Here is a 27,930-nt window from a genome sequence, read left to right on the forward strand (position 1 = left end):
TGATCAAGCTTACACAACACATCAGCGGCTGTTTTGGCCTAGAACCCAGAGGTCTTTATAGCTGAGCTAGGGCTCTTTCTACTATACCTGTACATTTTCAGGTTTAAATGGAAGAAGAAAGCATCACATGGAACAAAAAGATGGCATTGGATTGGATGTTCAGTAGGCCCTTTGGCGCTCACAAATACCCTGGGAGTTGATCAGATGAGTTTTTGTGGCAGCAAAGCTCTGTTCCAATATTGGATTCAACATTTCTCCAAGAACCAGTGTTCTGAAATGGTCAGCAAATGAGCAGATGCTGACCAATGCATCTAGAGACAAATGGTTTATTGTGTAACAGCATCAGGATCGGAATTGTTGACCCGCAAAATGACTGCTGCTTAGCAGAACACTGAAGACAGCAGGATCCGGGGACAGGGAAGACCAGAGCTCTAGACTTAGAAATTCTCTAAATTGCAAGCACTGTTCCTTAAGTGGAATTTTTAACAAAATATTTAAAATTTAATCTTAGCAATTAGAATCACAGCTATGCTATATTCTTGCCTGATATATACAATTCTAAAATGCTCCTGACAAGTGACTTCCCATCCTCCATTTAAATATTTCTCTAAAAAAAGTATCCCCCAAATTAAGGGTCTTTTCCTGTTAAGAAGGAGATAAGATTAGAAACTAATATAAAAATATTAAGGAAGACAGTATTTATGTAAATACTGATTTAAAATTTGTACTTTTATCACTTCTCTATTAGAGGGTTTATTTCATTGTTCCTATTTTTAATATTAGGGAGAGTGTAGCACCCAAATTGCTAACTCCTCTGGAACAAGAAACCTGAACAACTGAATTTGGATGGTATCTCAGACTCTGAAAGGGGTAAATTTTGCAAACATTGTAGCATTGTCCATAACATTTAATGTTATTTCAAATATACAGAAAAATTGTAAGAGTAGAATGGAGAAATTCTTTATCAGTGTTTACCTTTTGCACCAGTTGTTATATAATTTCCTGTCTTCCTCTCCACACACACATACATACACAGCCTTTTTTTCCTTGGACCCTTTCAGAGTAATCTGAAGACATTGTGCCCTTTATCCCTAAGCAATCCGGTATATATTTCCTAAGGACATTCTCTTATATAACCATAAGACAATTATCAAAATAAGGAAATTTAACAAGTCCCTCAACTTGGGTTTGTCTGATGTTTCTTTGCAATTGGATTTCAAGTTTCGCGTTTTTGGAGGAAGTACTATTGAAGTGACTCAGTGTCCTCAGTGTATAATAGTGTGGAGAGGAAAGGACCTATAATGATGGTTTGTCTCCATGCTGGTGAAGTCAGCTTTGCTCATTCGGTTGAGGTGGTAACTGCTTTGCCTTCTGTGAATTCACTATTTTCCCCTTTGTAAACATAAGTAACGTGGGGAGATGCTGTAAGTATACTGTTTGTCATCAAAATTCACCCATGTTTTAGCATCCATTGGCGATTTTATAACTCCATCAAACCTTCTATAGTTATATATTTTTAAAATATATTAAGATGCTTGAGGATCTTTAGTTGGCTCTTGGAACCTTCCTTCTCTCACTTGATGAATCTATGACACTTTATTTTTAGAGGTATTGGCTTTAAAGCTTTCATTGATTTCTTCATGGGAATTATTCTCTTCCTATTGTTTTGTCATGTGCATTATTTCTATGTTCAGAGACTAAGCTTCAATTCTAATATTCTAAAGCTACTCTCACCTATTTTTTTAAAAATATATATCTTTATTGATTTCAGAGAGAGGAAGGGAGAGGGAGAGAGAGAGAGAAACATCAGTGATCAGTCATTGATCGGCTGCCTTCTGCATGCCCCCCACTGGGGATCGAGCCTGCAACCCAGGCATGTGCCCTGACTGAGAATCGAATCTCGATCTCCTGAATCCTAGGTCGATACTTAACCACTGAGCCATGCCAGCAGGGCTACTCTCACCTATTCAAAATTTTCCATATTTTCTGGTTATAAATACTCCATTCACTAGAATTATTCAATTAGCTTTTTTCCAACCATGTTTCTATTTTTATTGTTTGAGATAGCCTGCATGCCATGCTGGTGACTTGTTTTTTCCTGCAAATTAATTACCATGCCTTGTACTATTCCATGAAAACCTACAACTTGGATCTTAGCCATGGTTTTTAATCTGGTTTTTCCATCTGGATCAAATTCTTCATATGAGGAGATTTTTTTTTTTTCTTTTCTTATATCTTTGAACACACTTCACCCAACAGATTTGAGCATGTCCTCTAATCCTGACACTCTTGGGATATCAGTGTCCCATAAGACCCACAACCTCTAGATGAGGGTACTTTCTCTCACAAGTCAGCTACATCAGGTACTCAAATTGTACCAGTGCTAAGAACCAACAACTTGGGTGCTGACTCATTGTGTTCTATGAGTCTTTACTATTATAATGGAAATGCCTTTCAGAATTTCTTTGGATTTAGCTTGGATCTCATTTTCCACAAATACATTCTCCAAATGCCCTACAGCTAGGGCTAGATAAACAACATCTCTTATCTGTAGAGCGCTTCAATCCCTGCCTTTTGCACAGGCATGACTAATTCACCTGGTTCAGCGATATGTGTTCCTTTGCCTCAGACAATTACTGGAAAAGTGGCAGGTCTGATGTGACCGCTTCACAAACTCCCAGCGGAACACAGGAGGAAGCTTAAGACACACCAAGGGATGGGATTTTCCTCCGCACATATTTACTCCTAGTGCTCGTCTCCAAGCTGGGAAGCAGTTAGAGCTCACGTCTCCCTCTTCCCCCAGCAGCGCACTCACTAGGGACTGTGTGCAAAGAAGGGTCTTCAGATTTTATCATTTGCACCCCATGAACAACTGAATAAAATTCTAAGAGAAATTCAACTCCTGAAACTCCAAACCTATGCATTCATCCAAAAAATATTTCTTGAGGGTCCATCAGGAAACATGCTGTCCTAATGTCACCGCCGCAGCAGGGAGACGGAGCGAGCCAGGTTATGTTTCAGTGTTGTTTTGTGGTAACTCAGAGTTCAAACTGATGATGCAGAAACTGTCCCATTGTGTGTGTGTGTGTGTGTGTGTGTGTGTGTGTTTAGACCTCTGCTTTCCCCTCAGCATCCCCACCCCCATCCCACACATCAATTTTCTCTCTTGTTTCTTTCTGTCTAGGGATTAAGTATTGCAGACAAGGTTGACTGGGCTGAGTTAGCCATTGTGAATCCAGATTCCAAGGCAACCTCCAAAGAAAACATGCAGATCAGGGGCAAGGACCAGAACCTAAGGGTTAGGATTTGGCATTTTCCAAAGTCTGAAGTTCTAAGTGTTTTCCCAGCGCTGCCTGAGGGCTTCCGCAGCAGCACATCCCTGCCCTGCCAGGCCACTGCAGGCCGCATCTTCCCTGGGTCTCTGACAGGCACTAGTCCTTGAGCGAAATTCTGACTCCCTGAGGGTGGTCTCAGGACCCCAGGCTCCTTCTAGTCAATTCTGCTTCCCTTCTGCTGATTCTTCCAAAGGTGGTCTGCTGGCCCAACTCATAGGGACACTGACAATGACTATGGTCTCAAGGAAAGAGTAGAGTGATAAAGGATAATTAAAATAATAATAAACAGTGCAGTGAAAGGGGCCCTTAAAGATAATGTCATTTAGTACACTTTGTGCTAAAACTGAAAAGAAAAAAAAAAGAATGTCTTTTATCTATGTATTACACAATAGACTTCCAAAATAGCTCAAGTGTTATTCGAACATTTTCCATAAAAGAATGTTTTGACTGCAAGGAACAGATTAGTACCCACAAATACTTTTGGCTCTGAAGGGGGAAGGGATAACTTAATAGAACCATCATTTATATTTAGAGTGTACATTTACCCCACAGACAAACCAGAGGACAGAGGTCAGCCAAGGATGTGCTCAATATAGAAGTCACTCTATTGCCAAGTTCTACTGCTCACTCTCAGTCTCTGGGGATAAGAAGGGATGAGTTATTTGGTGTCATTTTGGAATTGACCCAGAGCTAAATGGGCTATTGCATATCTCGTTTGTCCTTTGATTATAGCTTAGATACACAATAATAATAACTGAAGCTGCCCTGGTCACTGTGGCTCAGTTGGTTGGAGTGTTGTCCCCTACATCAAAAGGTTGCAGGTTTGAATCCCAGTCAGGGCACATACCTAGGTTTCAGGGTCCATCCCCAGTCAGGGCGCGTGTGGGAGGCAACCGATCAATGTTTCTGTCTCACATTGATGTTTCTCTTTCTCTCTCTCTCCCTCCCTCTCTCTAAAAAAAAGCAATAATAATAATTGTAGCTAACATTTATTAACCTCATAGATTCTTTGCTTAATTGCTGCACACTTGCGCCTTATGGTGCCAATTCCATTATTTTTTTCATGTCATACATGAAGTAGAGCACAGAGATACCCAGATCACATGGACGGTGCTCCGGTCATCTGTTGCTGCATAATGAATTATTTCAAAACTTAAGGGCTTTAAACAACAATAATTACTTTATTGTTACCTCTCACTGTTCTAGACACTGGGCTCAGCTAGGCAGTTCTCGGGTAGTGATTCTCACTGGGGTCTCCCATGCAGTTGCAGTCAGACAATGGCTGTGGCTGGAGTCATCGTGAATGTTTCCTCACTCATATATCTGTTGGCTGGAACCCAGGTGGTACCCATGTGAACCCCACACATGACCTCCTCATGTGGCTTGGACTTCTTTATTGCATCACAGTTGGTCTCCAAAAGCAAGCATCCTAAGAGCAAGTAAAAGCTGTATCACCTTTTAAAAAACAAAACAAAATTTACTTTGAGTTAATTATAGACTAACAGGAAGCTGCTAATATAGTAAGAGAGTGCCATGAACACTTCACTCAGCTTCCCCTGATGGTGAGATCAATATAACTGTAGACCAGTATCATAACCAGAAATTCACATTTGTACAATACTATTAACTAGACCAAGAATTTATTGTTTTACATGCACTCATTTGTGTGTGTGCGTGTGTGTGTGTGTTCTGTGCAATGTGATTCTGTGCAACATGATTCCATATTAAGATACATGTAATCACCACCGCAATCATCATACAAAACTGTCCCACAAAGGGACTCCCTTGTGTTATCCCTCTGTAGTCATACCCACCCTCTCTATTCCCATGCCCGTTCCCCTGACAACTACTCACCTGTTCTCCATCTCTATTGTTTCATCATTTCAAGAATGTTATAAAAATGGAATCATAAGGTATGTAACCTTTTGAGATTGGCTTTTTTCACTGCACAAAATGCCCTTCAGCGCCATCCAACTCACAGGTATTATTTGAGTAAGTCCTTGGCAACCAGGACTTAGCCAAGGGAATAAGGGGTGAAAAGAGAGAGCTGGCAAGCAGTGATCCTGGAGGTGGGAGGTGGTCGCATAATGGGGGACTCCAAAGGAGGGAAGCACTGGAGTCAATGGATGAGTACTTGGCTGAGTTACCAGCTGCAACAGCCTCAGCTGGGTGGCGGGCTGGGGAGGCAGGGGTGAGCAAGCCTAACAAGGTCAAGGCTAACTTTCTCAGGGGTTGCCTTTGGGCAAGGAGCAAATTTTGAACAGGAACTTGTGGAAAATACAGAGGAGGCGTCACCAACACAGTCAGCAAACTGAAAAATACTATTAGTTTATTCTAATATTTATTTATAATTTAAAATAAATCATGTACAGCCACAAGGAAAGGCTGAATTGTCTTTCCAATATCTCTATAGAAAATAACATTACAAAATCTTTGTCATGTTAAGAGGTAATCAGAGTATGCAAGAAAAAAAGAATTTTAGGATGTGTCAGCCTGTTAATAATGATACTGGGCTTTTTCTACATTTTTAATGTTCATTGTATTTGTTAGCTCTTTAAAATTTATAACTTGTGGTGATTAATGGTTCTAAGCAAACTTTCAATTTTGTGTTCACAATTTTTCATTCTTTTTCTTAAATCGTATGAAATTCAAATTGTATAAACTTCAGGCTCAACAAAACCTAGATGGAACCTTCTGGGTGCAATATAAATCCAGTGTGAAGTGAACAACTCACCTATAAAAATTCAAATCGGGAGTTTTGCTGTCACTCATAGAACACCTGAGATATCAGGTCACCAAGAGATTTGGTGGATGGAGAGAAGTGGAAATGAAGCTGAAGTGGCATTAATAACAGACACCCAGGCCTAGATGGGCCAGAATAACACACTGCCTCTGTCTAGGGGCATGGAGGAGACTCACTTACAGGCTATGGTTAAGAGTCTAGACCTCATTCTAAGAGCAACCGAAACCACCAGCAAGATTTAAGCAAGAAAGGAAGTGTTTTTGATGGGAAGGCAAGCACCTGAGCAGGGGTTGCTTGCACCAAGGTGATGGTTCTGTGCCTATAGTCATCAAGTAGAATCACCCTAAATGCTTGGGGGCACTTTAAGTGTGGGGTCAGAAGTTCACTGGCTTCCCCAGAAATCCTTGCTCAGCCAGGTGACTCCTGGGTCTGCAGCCAAGTGCTATAAAAAACCCTGCGGGAGGTGGATTTCTCATATCCTTTTTGCTTTCTGATTAATCATTTAGATGGTAAACTGAAACCTACTCAGGTAAATAAATAAATAAATAAATAAATAAATAAATAAATAAAATAAAAAATATATATGTGAACTCCAAGTTAGGATCACAATCCTGTCCCAAATATATGACTTTTTCCCTTCCCAGTTGGGGGATTGGGGGTGTATTTAAAAAACAAAATTATTTTCATTCATTCACCGTTTCCTAGCAACTGCAAAAAAAGCCTCTGCTTTCCTGCCGTCTGTGAGCACCAGCCTGAGCAGATGCTCAAGCATGCCTCCAGAAGCAGGGAGAGAACAAAAGCACAGGAATCGGTCTCTGGTTAGGGTTGGTGAGAGATTCTGAAAGGAATTTGTTAAGAGCTGGGCACCTAACAGAAAGTCTGAGACCCGTAGGGGTGCAGAGGGAGGCCTGAAGGGAGTGTGCAGATGTTCTTCAGGGCATGATATTCCTATAGAATATGGGGGCTGTGCCTTCTGGGGGGTTGGTTTTAATGAAATAGCTAATGCCTGAGACCCCTGACATCTTTCCAGTAGCTCTTTTGTGTGTATTTCCAGCCAGTCTTGTTCCTGTTAAAGCTCTATAGACAGAAAAGAAGGGTGAATTCAAATCTAAGCTGAATAGAGTCTCTACAAATGGCCCTCTTTCAACCAAGAGTAGCTACTCAGTGCATGTCAGTCACTGAACTTGACAGCTGGAAGGGACCTCTCCAACCATTCAATGCTTCTTTTACAGGAAACACAAAACACAGAGAGGAGAGTTCACTTACCCAACATGACACAGCTAGTTGGTAGTCTCCCAGGGTCTCAGAAACTCCAGCCCAGTGCTGTGGGGGCGGGAAATGCTCATATTTTAAAGATTTAAACCTTTGCATATTATGCCACATTAACGGTAGGGGGGAAGGAAGGTAGGTCTAAGTAGAAGCTATCACAGCACCAAAAGATGCAAACCTATAATTTGTAAGTCTGAAATTCAAAGGACTGGCTCAGAATGACAAAAAAAGGGGGGAGGGGGGAGTTAAAACAAATACTAAGTCTTTTGCTTTTTAAAAAGGCATAGAAGTTAAGTGAGCTCCCCTTCCACACACACACACCACCACTGCCACCGCCACCACCAGTCAAGCAACTGAGGTAGGACAAGTGTTCTACCAACAAATGTTTTTCAACTTACTCAATTAAAAGAATGGTAATACATGCTAGCCTTTGTGGAGTTGTATAATATTAGGGCAAGAGGTGCTCTTGGTGATGTTAACCAGGCTCATCATTTTTTAGAAAACACCTAAGGCTGGGGTGCAGAAGAGCCAAGAGGCTTGGCCATGGCCACACCAGTCAATGGTGCAGGAGACACTATAGCCCAGCATCTGGCCATCCCATGTCTAGTGCTTTTTTTTCTCTAGGTCATGAGGCCACCTCTCTGGCTTGCACTATCCTCTCTGGATTTACTCTCCTGCAGAGTACATATTACTATCTTAATTATTAACTTACTTCCAATGGAATGCTCCTTTCTTTCCCCCTTCACCTTTCCCATATCCCATCTGAGGCAGATGTAGCAACAGCAAGAATGGGCTAAAATAATTAAATTGGTCTGGTAAAGAATTCATTTAAATCAGTGGCATTCTGCCCAGCCAGTTGCAGCTCAGTGGTTGAGCGTCGACCTAGGATCCAGGCGATCGGGTTTCGATTCCTGGTCAGGGCACATGCCCGGGTTGTGGGCTCCATCCCCAGTCGGGGGCATGTGGGAGGCAGCGGATCAGTGACTCTCTCATCATTGATGTTTCTATCTCTCTCTCTCCTTCTCCTTTCCTCTCTCTGAAATCAATAAAGATATATTTAAAACAAATAAATAAATAAATAAATCAGTGGCATTCTGTTTCTCTTCTGCTTATTATAGAAGTGCTGAATCAAATGAAGCTTAATGTTTATATTAGCAGCCAAACTGCACCAGAATTGGATCTTGGTTCAGCAACCTCGGTACTTGAGTACCGGCTAGGAAAGAATTCAGAGCCAAGACTCAAACTATAAGAGAAAATATATTTAGAAAGTAACAGAGGTAGAATAAGTGAGCTGTAGAAGAAATGGGCTCAGGAAACAAGTTACAAAGGAAAAAGAACGGGCCTTGGAGCTAGGTAAAAGAGAGAAACAAGGAAAATGCAGCTGGGGAAAGGGAGTGGGGAAAGGCATGGATGTGCTCCATAGAGTTGCACTGGGTCCTCTGTCTTGAGGGTGTTTATCTGGAGGCCTTATGGAAGGATCCCAAGAGTATATTCATCAGTTTTCCAGATATGTTCTTTCAGGATCATGGTCTCTACTGATTGGTTGGCACCAGGGCAGGGTGAGTCATTAATCAGTGCAGCTAGTCCTGATGTAGGCACTTCATCACTTGTCTCGTTTTGCTGCTTTTCTGGGCCTGGAGATGAAACACAACTGAGGCCTAGGTGTATTTGATGCGGGTCAGAATCTCATTGTCCTGGGGGCTTAATGATTAAGGGCTATTCTTCAGCCCCGTCATTTGTTCCCCCTCTAACGGATCTAACCCACATGACTAACAACATGCCAGAGGAGGAGAGGTCAGGGGAGGGTTCAAGCCAAATGATCAGTGATATGAAAGGTCAGGGGATCTAAACTGCATGACCAGCAATATGCTAGGAGAGGAAAGGTTACCCTGGGGGTGAGGTCCTTGTTTTCCCAGTTTTGCCCATTGCTAGGCACCTGGGGCTCTCTGCCCTGGTGAATTTCTGTACCTGGCCGGTCCTCCTTCCTCTGCTCATGTCTGTCTAACTGCTATCTAAACGCCTACCACATTTATATGCTACAATTTTTAAAAAAGGTTTCTAAAGTTTTTTCCCAACCATTTTTAGAGTAGTGATTTAAAAACATATATGCATAATTTCAAAAGTACAGAATGTAATATAATGAACATCCATAAATTTATAATCCCAGAGTCAACAAAGTTAACATTTTTATTATATTTGTGGATTAGACAGGGTTCTCCAGAGAAACAGAACCAACAGGATGTGTATATATATATATATATATATATATATATATATATATATATATACACATAGAGATTTAGTTTAAGGAATTGCTAACATGATTGTGGAGGCTTGGCCAGTCCAAAATCTGATGGGGTTAGGCTGGCAGGCTGGAGACTCAAGGAAGAGTTGCAACTCAGGTCCAAAGGCAGTCTGCTGGCAAAATTCCTTCTTGCTTGGGAGAGGTCAGCCTTTGTGTTTTTAAGGCCTTCAACTGATTGAATGAGGCCCACCCACATAATGGAGAGTAATCTGCTTTACTGAAGTCCACTGAGTTAAATGTTAATATCCATAAAACACTTTCATAGAAACACCCAGAATGTTTGACTGAATATCTGAGCACAGTGGCCCAGCCAAGTTGACATATTACATTAATCAACACAATTCACTTTAAATCTTTTTTAAGAAATAAAACATTGCAGCTATAACTGGTATGCCATTTATACTGCTCCCTGGGCACCCCACTCGATAGTGATAATTTTTTGGTAAACTTCTTTTTGTGACTTCAGAACCCTTTGACGCCATCACCAGGACTCCAATTTCTGGTTCAATGTTGAGGTAGGAACTGAAGACATGGCCTCACATTTGCCATAACCACTTGTTCTTTCAAGGCCATAAGAAGTTGAACGTGGCTTCTATAGAAAACTCTATTGTGAGCCACTGCACCAGGGTGAATTCACTGGGAGTTGCTAGGTTGAATGTGCACAGAGCTAAAAAATATTCAGATCGCAAACCATCCACATTTGGTGGTTCTCCCCAAATAGTTTCATCCGCTGCTATACAAGCCATGTCTGTTTTACCTGCTAGCTCATTGCAAGGGTAAGTAAATGATGAATGTTGAAAAAACTAGGAAGGAATAAGTGTCAGATAAACTCAAGGTACAGTGCACTGGCTTCCAGACAGCTTTCTGGCCTGGAACCTGCTGGATAAGAGGCCTGAGCTCTGCACATTCTCGGATCCCTTCCAGAGCCTGGGACTCCATGACTGGTATTTGGAGTGATATCATCCCTAACTCAAATTCTCCCTGATTTGCTGCTGTAGCTTGTAGGCTCAGAGAGGCTGTGTCTTCGCAACAGATATCAGGCGCAGTATAAGCTGCAGCTACCTGCTCAGCTGGATAAGCCTTTAATCATGGAAAGAAGGCTCCTAAAGAAGGAAATGAAAAAGCTCCTGTAAGTATGATTGAGAATAACTTTCACTTATTATACTCAGCATTTGGTGGGTTCCATGTCATAGACGGTCTGATATTGGCAGGAAGGTAAACATCTAAGGAAGATTTTATTCGTGTACTATCGGAAAAAAGCCAGATGATCTGGCCTCTGTCTCCGGCCCAGGAGGCCTCACATGTGGTGCAAAGCCAGATGCTGAATCTCTTGGGAGGATGTTTCCGCCAGCAGCGTGCTCATCCGAGGCATCCCTGTTCCAGAGCCTGAGATCTGGGGCCACAGCCCAGTCAGCCTGTGCTGGGCAGGGTGTGCCTTGAGGGGGCTCTGCTGGACAAAGATATAGGGGAGAGTTCTAAAAAATGTGCCCAAGGGCCCAGCATTTAAATTGCAGCCTCTGCCTCTTTTATTGTCAGTCCCATCAACTCAATAATTCATCTCCTTTTTCTTGCCATCTGAACTTTTATTTTTAAACAAAGAAAATATTAAGTTCTCCCTATGGAAAATTTTTTTCCCCTGTGCTTGCTTTTCTTTGACTTGGCATTTTGTTAAGAGGTTGGTGAAAACAGCAGACCACATACGAAGGAGGGGGGGAAAGGCTATGTTCTATTTCATATGTATTATAGGCGCAACAATAATACCCTTTTCATCAAAAAGCTTATCACAATCCCCATCAAATGCCTCTCTCAGCCTATTAAGGTAATAATCTCTTAACAAGCCCTTAAGAAACACTGGGATAAACTATGTATGAATTCACACGTGTTTGGAGGCCAAACTAATAAAGAACAAGCCGTAATCAGGAATGCCAATACCTCCACATAGAGCTGGAACTTCAAAAGTGATACAAATGTAATTTTATAGCCAAAGAATATATTTAGGGCACTTTAAGTATAGCACCTTGGAATTCCAAAGAAAAAATTTGAGGATTTTTGTCAGTCTAAGCTTAATGAATCAAAAGTGTTTTAGAAGGCAGAGACAGACCATCTCTCACAAGATTACTTGCCCAAAGTGTGTGGCAAAGATCTTGACAACCAGGAGTGTGGCCTTATGGAGAGATGAGAGATTTGTGGAGATGGACCTCAGAGACCCCGAGGTCCTTTATGCTGCATCTAGTTCCTCTTCCTGACTTTCCCAGAATAGCACCCACTTCCATTCTCCTTCCAGGGCCCTTATCCTATCCTCACCTTCTCAAAAATCACTGTTCTGGAAGGAGCTGATCAGGATACACTAAACTGGAATTACTAATATATTTTTATGCATAACTCCTCCTAAGGGTATTTGCATTCTAACAAGAAAAAGCCTTTGGGCAAAAGAACACATCTGTATGGAATATCATATATGTAAAATTTATCAGCCTTGGACTTTCTGCCTGAGTTTAACATGAGCAGCAAGGGAAGCTTTATTTTGAACAGTGGGTCTCAATCCTTTTGTTTTTGAGAAACCTTTCCTGCACGTGGGAATTTATCATACTCCCTGCTTTCCTATAAATTCTGTGCCCCTATGTGAGTTTAATTTTTAGACATGTGTGGTTTAAGTTCATTATGGTTAGACAGTTTAAGCCTGCAGCATTGCAGAGCTGCATCTTGAATCAAAATAGTGTTATTTTGGTAATGGAGTAGCCAAATAATTCTCTCTATAAAAAGAGGGAAATATGAACTCGGCTCCCAGAGCCATCAGCGACTGCTCTTGGGTTTGGCGGGGTGGGGGGGGAGGGCCTGGGCAGGAACCCTCTTCTGCAGGCTGAGCTCCCGTGTCGTTCCCAATGGTTCAATCCTGCTCTCTTGCTTTTAAGGGGAGATTATATTGGCATCAGACTTCGGGAAAATGAATTTGACCCAAAAGGAAGAAGGCAACTCACCTTTCTAGATGATATGGTAAAGAAAGGCATGCGGGTGCGAGTCCCATCTGTGTTCTATGTGTATGAAGGGGACAGAGCCGGGATCTAACGTACCCAACCAACGGGGCAGCCCTGGTCCTCGGGAACGGCCTCTGCCCCCCCTTCTCAGCGGAGCCTTCGCCTGTGGCCTTTGCAGCTCGTTAGACTGAAAGCAAAGGAGTGAGAAAATAAAAGTCGTGGAGCTTTTGCTATTTGCTGTGAGAAAGAATTAAAACGCAAAATGGGTGCAAGGCCAAATATTACGTATGAAGTCCAAAGGCTCTGGACGAAGTTAGCTATCGTGTAGTTCTCAAATATAATACCGTTTGGGGTTTTTGTTTTGTTTTTTACCATTTGCATGAATGGAGAAAGAAAACCAAAGAACTGAATAATCCTAAACTTCTGTTATTATTCGTGTTGAAACTCAGGCTCACGTTATGTAATGAAAGTTCATGTAAGTTAAGGAAGAAACTGTGTACAGATCTAATTCAGGAGAAATGAGTACACCCCCAGCTTTCTTACGCCACCCACTCCCTGCTCTAGCGCGAGTAGGAAAGGATCTCTCCCTCCTCTCCCCTTCGCCCCGTATGAATTCCCTGGAGCTGAGGAAGTGGTTAAGCCTTGATGTTCTGCAGTGCTTCTCTGTGCACGTGTTAGAGGGAGAAATTAAACCAATTAGATAATTGCTTCTCAAACTTTAATGAGGTATTATTACAAGGCCGCTGTGATTCAGGAGGCCAGGGGTGGGGCTGGGAGTTTGCATTTCGAATGACTGATGCCAGCGCCACCAGTCCATGCATCAGTCCTTGGATTAAGTTTCAACAGCTGGTCATGGTCCATTTGGTTTTCTTTCTTTTTCTTCTTTTTAAAATTCACTTTTGAATTTGGTTCAGTTCCTGGAAGACATAGAAATAATTACATTGTTTAGAGAATGTGGGAGTGAGACAGAACCTCAGATGCATCTAAAAATACAAAAGCCAAACTGACCTTCCCTTTTCTGGGGGTGAGGGTAGCAATGGACATTGGAATCAGTTCTCACCTTTCTATATGAGACTCTTAGGAGATATCTTAATCAGGTCTACCTCAGTCCTTTGCTCATGCTGGCCCCTCACCTCCTAGGTCCTTCTTTACCTCCAGAAATTCTCCTCATCCTTTAAGCCCAGTTCTGCTGAAGCCTCCTCTCTGAAGCCTCCCAGGATTCCCCCGGTGGACACACCACTTTGCTAGTGCCCCTGGGAGCACATTTCTGTCATTCTACTCATAGAATTAGAAGTTGTTCTCTGGATCCCTCTCCTTCCACCTTCACCTCTCTCTATTTTAAATTTTTAAGGGGGTGGGGTCTGGGGTCTGGAGGAATTGAACAAAAGTGGAAAAAAGAGAAAGATTACTCATGGACAGGGACAGCAGTGTGGTGATTGTGGGGGGTAGGGAGGGTGGGTGAAGGTGGAAGAGGGTATAAGGGGGATAAATGGTGATGGAAAAATATAAAATAAAATAATAAGGAAAAAAAGGGAGAAAAAGAATTACACTGAGGCCCAGAGATCAATTGCTCACCTAAGGATATACCACAAGTTGTTGGCCATACCTAGATGTGAGCCCCGATTCCCCGATTCCCAATTTAGTATTCTTTCTAAGGCTCTGTCCTTTCTTTTTTGGTCCACACAAACCAGATAAAACTGCTCCAGTGGGAGTAAAGCTAATGCCTGTAGATCTCTAATGATGTCTGCCCGAGCTGACGATCCTCACCGTTGTAGAACAGGCTTAGCAGCGCCACTGTCCCTGGGTCCGGGGAGTGCTGTGGCCGGTGTCTAAGCTGCTCCGTTGCCCTCTGTGCTTCCCGCTTCCAGGCACACTACGACTTGGCCATCAGTGTCGCTTTGCAATGGCTGGATTGCCCAGAAGACTTAACTTGGCTGGAGTGGGAGAAAGTGTAAGTTGAAATAGTTTTTGTTTTGTAATGTGTGACTGTGAGAAATGAAAAAGGAAGTCCTACCTAGTGCCTTCCACTTTGAGCACTCTGATTTGAAAACACTGCCGGAGAGTATACCTCTCCAACTAGAAACCTGTGTTAAGCTGTCTGACTCGTAGAATAATATCCTTTCCAGGGTTATTGGCATTTTCTCCAGGTGTGCCAGGCAGACACACTCAGTTGGTAAGAACATGAAACTAATGAGACCAGAATTGAATAGCTTATTCCGGAGGCCTTCGTCTGTTCCATGGCCTTAGGACACACACCTGGTCCTGAATGGCCCTATCGGTTAGGGTGTAGTTATAATAAGCAGGAAAATTCCTTTTGAACAGACTTAAGCAAAGGAGAGAAAAAAAGGAGGGGGAGGAGATTTATTGCTTCTGTGTTTGAAAATCCACAGGTAGATCTGCCCGAGGCAGGACTTAATTCAAAACTCAAACCATATCATCAAGATCTGCCTCTTGACTATTTCCTCTGGGTAGACACTATTCTTAGTTTTAGCCTACTTTATTGCAGAATTCAGTCCAGGGGAGAATGGGTTTTTAAAAAGCACAGAATTGTGTCTCAATAGCTCTGTTTACCCTGACTTGTCAGGGTTCAGTGGGGGATGGAGCCCACAGTGTGTTTCCAGTCTTTGGAATCCGGGGGTATTGTCAGCTCCCCTTGAAGCACATAGGCTTACAGTGGGGTAAGGCAGTTCCCCCAAGCAAATTGCCACAAGAAGGGAAAGGATCCTGGTTGGCAAATCCATAATTGTCCACCAGTCAATGTTTGATGCTGTGAAAACATGGATAGATGAGAGCAAATTCATCAGCACTGTAGGAAGATGCAAAGTGTGGCTGGGTGGAGGCAGGCAAGGCGGGGAATGGGGCATCTCTAATAGTCTCAACACTAAAAATAAAGGTAAAGCCCTGGCTGGCTCGGCTCAGTGGTTAGAATGTCAGCCTGCGGACCGAAGAGTCTCGGGTTCGATTCTGGTCAAGGGCACCTACCTGGGTTGTGGGTTGGTCCCCCGACCCCAGTCTGGATGCATGTGGGACGCAGCCAATCGATGTGTCGCTCTCACATTGTTTCTCTCTCTCACTTTCTCTCCCCCGCTTCCCTCCCTTTCACCCTCTCTAAAATATCAATGAAAAAAATATATCCTTGTGTGAGGATTACCAACAACAAAAAATAAAATTAAGCCCGGCCGGGCGTAGCTCAGCGGTTGAGCTTCGACCTAGGATCCAGGCGATCAGGGTTCGATTCCTGGTCAGGGCACATGCCCGGGTTGCGGGCTCGATCAATGACTCTCTCATCATTGATGTTTCTATCTCTGTCTCTTCTTCTCACTTCCTCTCTCTGAAATCAATAAAGATATATTTAAAAAAATAAAATAAAATAAAATTAAGATAAATAAAAAAATAAAAGCTGTAAACCACATAGCGCTCCCCCCCCCCCCCCCGGTTCCATCAAATGTCTACCTTTTTTCATTTAAAAAAAATGCAAAGTATGTACTCTACTGATGGTGGGTTAATTATATCAATTTTGTGAACAAGTGCATAGCATGTGGCCATTGGACACTACTTATGAATCATTATCACAACCTTAGCAGGTGTTAAAAACAATAAGAATAAACCCTCCATTCTTATTTATTCACATTCCCCCTTAGGAAAAGGCCATTTTGGGGCAGACCCATATATCCAAACCACAGAGAAAGAGAAGCAATGATTTTATCATCTTATGCTGGAATCTTAATGGTAAGGGAAAGAACACTATTTGCACATATGAAGATGTTACATTTTCTATACACATTTTGATATTAATGCATATTATTTTCTTTTTCAAGAAATGCTTGTAAATGTTTAAGATTTACTAATATTAAATGTTTCATTTTTTAAGATATAATAAAAAGAATTTGACTTCTATATTGTATTGTGAAAACATTTATTTAAGGGGCAAAAACAACCCAGAATGATATGCATAAATAACTGGATTCCGCATTTTTCTGATTTATCAATTTATTCAGAAGTTGTTTATTTAGTGCCCATGTCACACAGGCACAGTACTAGACATATGGGAACTATAACAGCTTTGTTTTGTACTAAAAGAAAAGCCTGATATGGTAATACATTTGTTGTTGTTGTTGTTTAACAGAACAGCATCCCAATTGAGGAAGTCTTTAAAATTTATGGAGCCGATTCTTCTGCCAATTCTGGTGCTACCAAGGTAAGGGTGACCTGAGACTATCAATATAAGGAATTTTTAGAGAGAATTTTTTATTTGATGCATTTATAATGTTATATTTTTAGAAATAAAATAGCAATTTTAAATCAAAATGTACCAAACCAGATGTAGCCATCTCTTACTTGGGTAATGTATGTAAGTAAAATGCTTTCCTTAGGTGGAGGACTGTACTCGTAATAACAAACCTATGTGGCGTAAGGCTGAGTAGAAGCAGAGAACAGAGCGCCAGGCTTAGAGTCTAGATTCTGCCTAGGTTTCTGATGAACGGAATTTCTTACTTCCCTTTTGTAATGTAGACCTGGTAAGTCCAACTGCCCTTCACACACAATGTACTGTAACATCTAGAACCAGGTTCTTATACCTCACATTGGGGCTGACATTCCACCTTGGCCACCCCAACGCTAATACTGTTCAGAGACCAAACTATTCCTGGCTTGTAATAAGGCCAGCTCTTTGGGTTTCTTGGAGATCCAAGCAAACCATACTGCTTCGTTCCTGCTTGTCTCCTGCCTTCTCCCTCTCAGGCTGCCCTCCTTTCCTCTTCCTCTCATCTCCCCCTCCCCAACACAAACATAAATATCTGGTCTCCAAGCCCCTCTGTTTCCCATCACTGTGTTTTCTCCCCCTTATTTTCTGGTGCCTGGGCGAGGTCTAGGTCAGGTGTTTGATCTGTTGGTCTCAGCTAATGTGGCCAGAGGGCAAATACAGACAATCACATCCTGGAGGAGATGGCACTGTGAACCCCTCTGGGCTTGGCCCGATGATCAGTCAAAAAGGTTTACAAACATGGGTGTCTGAAAGAGCCTTTAATCAGCACCTTCTCTATTTGGTTATACACAGTCTCTGTCCTCACAATCAGTGACCAACAATAAAAAGCCCAGATGCGCACATAGACTGCAGAATGACCGGCTCTGAAGGGAAACAGATAATATCCTCACCGAGGGACTTTCCTTCAAAGGCCTGCATTTGCTCATTGATTCAGGAGATGAGTGTTGGCTCATTTATTGATTTGCATGTGAAAGTTTGTATAACGGTTTCAGCACAAGGACTCTAAAGCCGGACTGCCAGGGTTTGAACCCCAGTTTCTCCAGCTAAAAGCAGAAAAATCCCAGGCAAGTCTTAGCTCGGTCAGCCTTGATTTCTTTGTAAAATGAGGGACAAGAAAATGGGTTTGCTGTAGGAAATGAAGTGAGTTCCTGCCAGGAAAGCCCTTAGTGCTTGGCACCTGGTAACCTCAAAATACTAGTTATAGTTAAGGCTCTGATATGTGAGGGCTGCATATCTGATTTCCTCTCTTTTCCACTAAATCAGGGTTTCTCAACATTTTAAACCACATAATTCTCTGTTGTATGTGTAGAGGGTGGAGTCAGGGGCTGGCCTTGTGGAATGTTTAGCAGCATCTCTGGGAGATCCTCTACCCATTAGATACCAGCATCCCCCCTGCCCCCCCCCAATTGCGACAACCAAAAAGGTCTCCTGACTTTGCTGAATGTCTCCTAAGAGACAAAATCACAGCTGGTTGAGAAACCCTGTTCTAAAAATTCAAAAATTAAATAGCTCATTGAGCATCCATGCATATTATTAACATCATATAATCTTTGCCTATTTTAAACAATGAAATATCACAAAAGGTATGATATGACTTGAGCTACAAATATAAGATTCTGAGGATCATCTCTGCTGTGGGCCTCCCAAGCTCCTCCTTGCTCAGACCTTTCTCTTGTGGGCACGTCAGGTCCGCTGAGGGACCTCCTCCACATCTTAAGTAAGAAATTCACAGAACCTCTCAATGGAAATATAGCACTTCAAATATTGTAAATTGTAGGAGCTATTTGAAAACAGTCCTTGGAGCTTAATAATTTCAAAAAATTTAACTAGGAGATGGGTTGCTAAAAACAAAACACTTATTGCCAAATGCCCTCTCTAATTGCAGCATATATCTGATGACCTTTGATTCCTTTGGATAAAATGTCTCCTAAGCAACAGCTAAAATTCTCAAGCACAACTTTAAAGCCCTGCTGACTATTAATCAGATTATGTAGAATTTCTGGCCCTCGCTAGAACTGCCCACATGATACAATGTGGGTACTGTGCATGGACTAGATGGCTTTCTTTGGGACTGTTTGCTGCCACCTGGTGACAGAAAGACATCATGGGCCCAGTGTTGTTCACCAACTTTATCAGCTTCAGGTTTTTCTCCTGCTAGGGAGCCGTTTTTCTGCAGAGGACCTTGGACCCATAGAAGTCAACTGAGGGCCTCACGTAAGTGAGGTTTATACAAGTGGCTTCAGATAAATATAAACTGCCCTACTCGGTTTTAAACTGAAGAGGAAAGAGCATGGGTCTCCCTTCAACAAATAAAGCAAGCAGTGAAAATATTCTTCAGCTCTCTTTGATGGAGAAAGAGGGAGAAAGGGAAGGCAGGCTTTTACACATCCCCACCTGCTCCCCCTTGCACGAGTCATCAGATTATCAGAGCTCATAAAATATTGGAGCTGGAAGTGACCTTTGACACCTTCGGGTTCCACCTGCCCCAGTAAGTAGAGCAACTGGAGTGTGAAAAGCATCAGTCTTGTATCTTCTAAGTGCAGAAGTGCGTCAAGAACGATGTATGACTAGACTTAGCAAGGGGAGCGCTTCATTGGTTATATAAGTGTCTAACCACAAAACAAACAACTGGACAAGGCAACGAAAACAACATATGATAAATATATCTGCCCATGCATGCATTTTCCTAAAGAGCTATTATTATAGCCATAATTGCCTTATACTTATGTAAAGCCTCCTTTTAATTACTTTCTGTGTTTTAGGGTCATCTTTCTGAAAAGATTATGTGCTTTTGAGGTTAGAAGCCATAGTTTATGCTTATGTTTAATTCTTTACAACACTGGGTATGAAGTAAATGCTCAATAAATATTTTTGCCATTTGGATAAAAGTCTGAGGTCAAACATAGAAGTGCCCCTGCTGAGGTGGTTCTAGACTTTTGTGTCAATAAAAAGAACACATCCTCATTTATTGTTTGTTACATGGTTTCTGTATGATACAACCAAACCCCCATAGTGATAGTCAAAAACAGAAGTTTACCTCTTAGGTAAAAGGAGCCTGGAGGTGAACAGACCAGGGCTGGTACCACAGTCCCACAGAACTGTCAGGACACAGGCGTCTTCCAGGTTTGTGATCAGTCACTCCTGCTGAAAACTGCAAAACAGTATATAAATGCAGTCCCTTTCTTTAAAGCCCCCCCCCCATATACTCCACCTATATATAAACCACACAATTGTCTTAGAGTTCAAATCCCTGTGGAAATTTCCACCTACTTCAAAGGGATACCAATTTTGTGGGAACTTGGGCATTAGGAGTGTGAGCATTAAGAGTCAGGATGATGAAGTTAGAACAGAAAATTTTCTACTGACCTGGAAATCTAAAAATAAGTGTTTGTTTTGTTGTCCGTGTCCCTTGGTGTTGCCTCAGTTACACATCATGCAAGGGTATCCTGTTGATGAAATGCATAAAAATAATAGTGTGGTCAACTTTACTCCTTGGATATAAAATATTTACTCCTGTAAATAGAAAACCCGAATCTCTATCCATGAGAAAGCAGAAAATTGTCGATCTTGCAGTGGGATGTTAATCACTTCAGGCCTCCTGGCTTTGATGAGTTATTTGTCTGCAATAACTGCACCCCACCTTTTGCTGGTAGGTGAGGCAGGGTCCCGTAAAGGAACTGGTGGGGTGGCCAAGTTGTTGCCGTGGGTAACTCTATACAAGAGAGAGAACGGCGTCAGGGAGAGAAATGATGATGATAAATATAAATAATAATAAGTGTTCATTTGAAAGCTACTATATTGTACCACGTGCCCAACACTATTCTAAATATTTTACATATGCTAATTCTTTCATCCCTACCACAATTCTATAAGGTAGGTACCAGTGTTATTACTGTCACATGAACAAACAAGCAGCCTGCATTCCGATACAGCCAGTTTGACATAAAAGTCCATGCTGTTAACTACTGTTGCCTTGACTAGAATCATAGTGCAACTAGTCAATAACATTTGAGCGCCTACTATGTGCTAGGCACTTTTAAGGCACTAGAGATAAAAGGTTAAATTAGTTAACCAGCCTCCCTCCTTCCATACATCAATCCGTTCTCACATAGCAGCCAGAGTGATCTTTTTAAAAACCTGAATCAAACCTTGTAACACTATTGCTTAGAAATATTTCAACGGCTTCCATTGCTCCCCGGGATCAGTTTCAGTGCACAGCTCCATACCAGGACCCACAAGGAGCCACATGGTCTGGGTCATGCCTCCTTCTTCAACCTCACCTCCAAGCTTCCCCCTTTTCACTATTCTCTAGCTACACATGGGCTTCCTTTCTGTGTCTGGAAGGTGCAAGCTTGTTCCAAGAAGACATTCTTATTCCCTTTGCCTGGAACACTTGTCTCCAGCTCTTCCCATGGCTGGCTGCCGAGCCTCCTGCAAGCCTCAGCTGAAACACTGCATCCTTCTAGAGGCTTTCTCCGTCCATTCTGTCTGAAGTAGTGGCTGTCCAGTCCCTCCCCCAGCACATCATCTCGTTTAGTGTATTTATTAAACTTATCATGATGTATAATTACCCTGGTTGTCTAATAGTTTATTTTTCTCTCCTCACTCAGCTCCAAAAACAGAGACTGGCCATAGTTGGTGCTCACTGAAAACTTGGTGAATGAATGAATGGACAGTTCTAGCCTTGAAGACGTTTCCAGTGTAGTGCAGCAGACAGCGGATTATAGCTGTAACACTCGGGGTTTGTTCTACGTGACAACATGCCTTGAGTTCCCAGATGAGAGCGTCGATAATTCTGCCTTGGAGTGGGGTGGGGGTCAGGAGGCCAGTATGGGAGAGTGAAGGTGTGGACACATCGGGCAAGTTCCCCAGAAAAGGTGACATCTGAGCTAGATCTCAAAGGACAGGTCGCAGCCTATAAGGAAAGTCAGAGCCTCCAGGCGGAAAAGAAGGAAATAGCTATTCTAGGTGAAGGGAACTATTCGAAGAGCTATCAGTGTGTGAAAGCGTACTGAAGGCAAGAGGAACCAAGTGGAGCGAAGACAGTGTGTGAACGTGCTTGACAATGAAACACGAGCCCCGCGGTGGACTGTTAGTCACGTCTAAGGCCTGTGGCTGGGCAAACAGGCCCAGTGCCATAAGTAGCAGGTGTTAACAGCTCCGAGTGTGTGCAGCTTTTCAAAGGAGGACTGTTTTCCTTGCAGGTTCCCCGAGCTCCACCTTTCCGCCTCTCCTTGCACCCTTTTGCTATGTTAACAGCACCCAAAGCAGCAGAGTATGCCCGCAAGCAGAGTAAGCCTGTTTACTCCCATCCGCTTAGAGAAATTTAAATCGGGGGGAACTCACAAAGTAAGGTCAAAGTTGTTATGGGAATAACATCTCTCTGGTTGAATTAAAAGAACTGGGAGAACATATGGCTCGATTTCCCTCTGTTATTGAAATCAGGGAAGTCTTACTTTTGGACCGTTTGTTAATGGGAGCAAAGCACTCATGAAGGGAAAGATTTAAAACTGTGGATGGACTTATTTTTTTAAAGGTTTTTTTGTACAGATATGTTTCCTACATGTGTCTCTAGGTGTCAAGTTAAGAAGGGGAACAATGAATAAAAACGCCACCAGCAGCTCTACAAGGGAAGTAAATGCCACAGAACAGAAATCATCAAAAAATGTATCTTTGGACAGACAGCCAAAGAACAAAGTAGGTCTAAAAACAAAAACTGGACCAAAATGATACAAGATGTTGGGGAGTACTTTACTTATATTGTAGTCTGGCCTTTGGAATTAGATGCTCTGGGTTTGAATCTAAAGCTTACTACTTACCATCTGTTTGACTTCAGGCAAGTGACTTAACCTCTCTGTTCCTTAGTTTTCTATTCTGCAAAATGGGAAAAATAATGATATGACTTCTTAAGGCTGTCCGGATGATAACCTGAGATTATGCATGTTAAGAGCTTAGAACAGTGCTTGCACAGAGTGAACCCTAAATAAATATTAACCATTATTATCTTTTAGTGTTTGAGAAATATTATTCACAAGTTAATCAGCTGTTATTCTGTGGGTTCAAATAAGTGTGTACATGTTTATAGTAAAAATTTCATACGATACAAACATTGTAAGTAAAAGAACCCCTCTGCCCCATACCCCTTTCCTACTCCTTAGATATAACCACTGGCAATGTTTTTGTGGTATTGAAATACTGCTATTCATGTATGCTTACTACTAATTTGTTAGAAATAACCAAGGAATAAATTAAAAGCAACAAATATTTTTATTAAAGAAATAATTATTTTATAAATGCATGAAAAATAAACTTGCACAGTTTATTGTTTGAAGAAGTTTTTCATTTTATATATTTGAGCTTCTTAGTCTTTTCCTTTATAGCTTGTGGATATTATATCATGTATTTTAGCTGATAAACAATTCTATAACCTCAAGATGAAATGATGCCTTATTCAGAATTTTCTATATATTTCCAGCCACTGAATTTCTTCATAAAGTAAGGGAAATGGAGAAATTATTTGTTAAAAATCCAGGTATTCTGGCAACCAGTTCTAAATATTTTTTTTATACTGCATTAGTATTAGTAGATCATTTATTAATCAAAATGGGTGTGAACGACACCATACCCTGGGAAAGTGTCAATATCCGGCAGAGTTCTAGGAAATGAATTTGGAATGGACAAGATCATCCTAAAGAACCAGAAAACAGCATACTATTGCGGTTAAGAGTGTGGACTCTGGAGTCAGACAGCTAGATTTAAAAACTGGTTTCTCCATTCAATAACTTAGGTGAGTTATTAAGAAATGATTTCGTTTGGGTATGGTCAGTCAAACAAAGTATTACTTTTATTATTTCATTTCTCTGGAAATAATTTTGAGCTTAGAGAAAAGTTGCAAGAATACTACACAGAATCTTCATATTACTCAGATTCACCAATTGCTGATGTTTTGCTCCATTAGCTTTATCATTTTTTCTCTCTGCCTCCCTCTCTTCCTCTGTTCCTGTCTCTCTAGCTCTTTGTATATAGATATATAATTTTTTTCTAATCCATTTGAAGTTACATCATCATATCATTTTACCCCTATATACTTCCGTGTGTACTGCCTAAGAACAAAGTCTTTCTCTTAATTAACCACAGTATAGTTATCAACCTCAGAAAATCTAGCAAATAATCTACCATCTATATACAAGTTTTTTCAGTTGACCCAATAATGGTTTTTTTAAAACATTTTTCCTTCTGTATAGGATCCAATTGGGATCATATATTGTATTTAGTTGAAAAATATAACTCAATTTCCAAATGTCTCAGAACAGTTCCATGGAGATTCTTTTGTACCTACATTCATTTGAACCCATCTTCGTCAATAACTTAGCCTCTGATATTTGACCTTAACTCCCTATAGATTGAAAGCTAATGTCTATGTCCATTTTGAATTGACATGCTTGATTTCAAAATCATCTTTTTATTCTGCAGGTCACTTAGAAACTTGGAATTGCACCATGGGACTTCATAATAAAGTCCCTGGGAGAGGAAAAGAAACATCATCTCAAAACTGCAACTCTTGCCAGCATGTTTTCCTTTACAGTGAGCTTTGATGCAAAGTGCATTGAAGTGTTATTTTTGGATGTTGAGCATTCTTCTTTAGAATCATATATAACTACATTTAGGTTTTAAAAATGCGTGTATTTTATGCTACTTCATTGTGAGTAGAAGACTGTCGGTTGGAGAATTCCAAGAATATATAGTATTTCTATGTCAGAGCAGGCTGGCTTTTAGCACATTTTACAAATGTTTAGCACTGAATATTGCAAGGTGGTGGAGTAGGAGGCAGTTTTCCTTAGTTTCAATCCAAAATAAAATTAATCTATCATTGATTGCCTTTACTATGTTGTCATATGGAAACATTTAAAATCATTTCAATAAAGCATTATAAGAAAAATGGTGTAGGCTTTCTTTTAGTAAAATATCATCAGCATCAGTGTGATGGGCATGTAGTGCATTTCTAGAGAGCTGCATAGGACGAGAAGTGACACCCTTTGTCTCCAAGGTCATACTGGCTCTGCTGACTTCAATTACTTTCACTGGAGCTAGCAGGGACAAGTCCAAAATGCCAGAGAGAATGAGAGCCCCCTGCCCCATAATCCCAAATGAAAAAAAAAGAGAGAACATAGAAATCCCCTCACGCACCATCTCCAGGCCCCTTTTGTCCTGTTCTTGCCAGCACAGCAGCCGTCCTGCTATGTATACCAACTGCCACCCTTGTCCCCATCACACTGGATGCTGATCCGCTGGCAATGACCACGGGAAAGGTGAGCCAACCCGGGCGCTGTGCCATGTCTATTGAGCATCTTCTGTGTGAGGATGTACCTCCCAGCCGACTGCCTGCTGTCACCCTGTTTTCCACTACAGATCACCTTCTACGAGGACCGTGGCTTCCAGGGCCGCCGCTACGAGTGCAGCGGCGACCACGCCAACCTGCAGCCCTGCTTCAGCCGCTGCGCCTCCATCCGCGTGGACGGCGGCTGCTGGATGCTCTATGAGCACCCCAACTACCAGGGCCACCAGTGCTTCCTGCGGCGCGGCGACCACCCCGACCCCCAGCAGTGGCTGGGCCTGAGCAACTTGGTCCGCTCCTGCCAGCTCATCCCCCAAGTGAGTGTGGCTAGATGGCGATCGCGCTGCCTGAGGGGCCTCACAGTATTATTGAGGGGGGCTAGGGTGAAGGTGGTTTTCCTTTAGAAGCACCCCAGGAGCCCGGCCAGTGTGGCTCAGCGGCTGAGCATCTACCTATGATCCAGGAGTTGGTGGTTCGATTCCCAGTCAGGGCACATGCCCGGGTCGTGGGCTCGATCCCCAGTCAGGGGCGTGCAGGAGGCAGCCGATCAATGACTCTCTCATCACTGATGTTTCTCTCTCTCTCTCCCTCTCCCTTCCTCTCTCTGAAATCAATAAAGATTTTTTTTAAAAAAAGCACCCCAGGGTTAAGTGGGTTCTAGATACTTGCTTGTTTTGTGTAGATATACGCTGCACAGAAACAGCACAGAATATAGGGGAGAATTCATTTAGGGAAAGAGTCCGTTTTCTTTTTAATTTTTGCTGCCAATAGGTCAATTAAAAGTTGACTGCAACAAATGTAATAACATAGTGGGATATAAAACAAAACTTGCAAATGGGAAATTAGTTGGACATAAGGAGGCAGTGTTTCTGACAAATTAACTTATACCTATAGTAAAGGAATTGCTAGTGAACGAAATAGTTTCCACTATGGACTAGTAAAAGTGGAAAACTCTTTGTTAGTATAGGCTATGCAAAGGTAAAGCCCAACTGTGGGAAAAGTGATTGTTCTTAATTTGGAAGATCAGTTGAATTGTGATCTCAAGTGACTATTTAAACCAATTTTCACTAAAATATGTGCTTTTTCAAATCCTACTTTAGTGGTAAATTTATATGCATACAAATTGGGAGATAATATTTATATTACAAGAATACTAGTCAATCTGTGTTGCAGGTTCCATCCCCACCCCCAGAAGGGGCTCATGTGGGAGGCAACCGATTGCTGTGTCTCTCTCGCACTGATGTTTTTCTCTCTCCTCTCCCTTCTCCCACTCTCTCTAAAAATCAGTAGAAAAAAATATCCTCAATCCTCAGGTGAAGATTAAAAAAAGGGAAATGAATATTAGTCAAAATATATTTTCCCCCCAAATATTGGTTTAACACGTAGGAGTCAACGAATTCGGTAATTGGGAGTTAGGAATACAAGATATTTGAGCTCTCAATGGATTCTAACCCAGACTTTGAATCTCTTAAAAATGACCCTCCTAGATAAGAAATAGAAAACAAGCATGCAAGTATTTGTGCATGTGGGTAGGACACAGACCCATACACAGCACTCACAGCAATCTTAGAGTCTCACGTTTGACGTGGACAATCCCATGGCCCAACCCACCAAGCTCATCTGTGGTTTGGGTGCCTCTTGGGCTCCTTCTGTCTGTGGACTGCGCAGACGGGCTCCCATCGGCTGCGGCTGTATGACAGAAAGGACCACACAGGCCTCGTGATGGAGCCGAGCGAGGACTGTCCTGCCTCCAGGACCGCTTCCAGCGGAGTGAGGGCCGCTCCCTCCACATGCTGGAGGGCTGCGGGGTCCTCTGCGAGAGGCCCGGCTGCCAAGGACGCCAGTACCTGCTGAGGCCCCAAGAGTACAGGCGCTGCCAGGACTGGGGAGCCGTGGGTGCTAAGGCTGGCTCTTTGCGGAGGGCGGTGGATTTATACTAAACTCAGTTCACACTACCGTTTTCTCAATTTGGAACCTAATAAAGTATTTCGTCTGTATCATTGGCAATTGCTGGCTTCTGTTTTTCTTTCACTGTGGGCCAATTAATTCACCGGTAAACGCGCCCTGGTAAAGGGAGCAGCATTTCTAGAGACCTTTGAGGAGTGACTAAATAGGAAAGGTCTATTCTAGAAGAGTTTCAAGGTAGAATAAGTCTCGAACAGCTTCAGAAGTGGGGGTGGAGGGAGGAGGTAGCCTGTCTGAGAATGCAAGGAGGGTCAACAAAGAGAAATGGGAGAGGGTGCCTAGGGAGAACCAAGGCATTCAGCCTCTGCTTTGAGGAGGCTGACCAGGGGTGATTTGAGGCCACAGAGGGTCAGCGATGAGTGGTGAAGAAACGCCCACCTGGCCAAAAGCCTGGTTATACTATACAACAATAAGGAATTGTTTGTTAATTTTCAAGCACAGTGCTGTGTAGCTGATGCCAGGACTGTCACTGGCCATTGCCAAACTTTTGGACTTAGTTACAGACCCTCCTTCCTATTCTAAGACAGCTTCTGACTGGGGAGCACCTCTCGGCCAGTACAGCCACTGGGCCAAACACTGCATGTAGGGCAGAAACTCAGAATGCTACATAACGCCAGCTAATACAAATAAGTTAATGAGATACATGTTAATATGCTTAATAGATTTGCATGGTATAGAGTACCACAAACATAATAATTCTTTTACTACAATAAAACAGTCTCAAATTTAAAGGCACATT

At 42.2% G+C, this 27,930-nt stretch overlaps 2 protein-coding genes across 3 annotated transcripts; both read left to right on the forward strand.

Annotated features, from left to right (window-relative positions):
* The first annotated feature begins 10,640 nt into the window (after positions 1-10,640).
* Positions 10,641-24,822, forward strand: LOC308559391 (uncharacterized protein C2orf80). 2 transcript variants are annotated; one of them, XR_013999134.1, is made up of 8 exons: positions 10,641-10,781; positions 12,565-12,646; positions 14,496-14,578; positions 16,269-16,356; positions 16,754-16,825; positions 22,096-22,183; positions 22,467-23,678; positions 24,365-24,822. XR_013999134.1 is itself a non-coding variant. In XM_081142166.1 (8 exons), exons 1-8 carry the CDS (start codon positions 10,741-10,743, stop codon positions 24,371-24,373), a joined length of 585 nt encoding a protein of 194 aa, XP_080998292.1. In that variant the 5' UTR covers positions 10,641-10,740; the 3' UTR covers positions 24,374-24,822. The 2 variants fall into 2 exon arrangements, 1 of the variants encoding a protein (XP_080998292.1); XM_081142166.1 differs by having other exon boundaries at positions 22,467-22,588.
* On the forward strand, positions 24,365-27,166 carry LOC308559393 (gamma-crystallin C-like; the record flags this gene model as incomplete). The annotated part of the gene is given in 4 exon segments (XM_081142168.1): positions 24,365-25,200; positions 25,301-25,543; positions 26,895-26,970; positions 26,973-27,166. Coding segments are annotated over 4 exon segments (528 nt in total). The 5' UTR covers positions 24,365-25,185.
* Between the last annotated feature and the right edge of the window lie 764 nt (positions 27,167-27,930).

The sequence above is a fragment of the Miniopterus schreibersii genome (genome assembly GCF_964146895.1).
Source record: "Miniopterus schreibersii genome assembly, chromosome: 7".
Taxonomy (NCBI): Eukaryota; Metazoa; Chordata; class Mammalia; order Chiroptera; family Miniopteridae; genus Miniopterus; species Miniopterus schreibersii.

Coding starts and splice junctions, on each gene's coding strand:
- LOC308559391 (XM_081142166.1), top strand. CDS start 10,741: ATGGAAAGAAGGCTCCTAAAGAAGGAAATGAAAAAGCTCCT. Junction 10,782..12,564: donor AAGGAAATGAAAAAGCTCCT/GTAAGTATGATT, acceptor CTTGCTTTTAAG/GGGAGATTATATTGGCATCA. Junction 14,579..16,268: donor TGGCTGGAGTGGGAGAAAGT/GTAAGTTGAAAT, acceptor ATTCCCCCTTAG/GAAAAGGCCATTTTGGGGCA.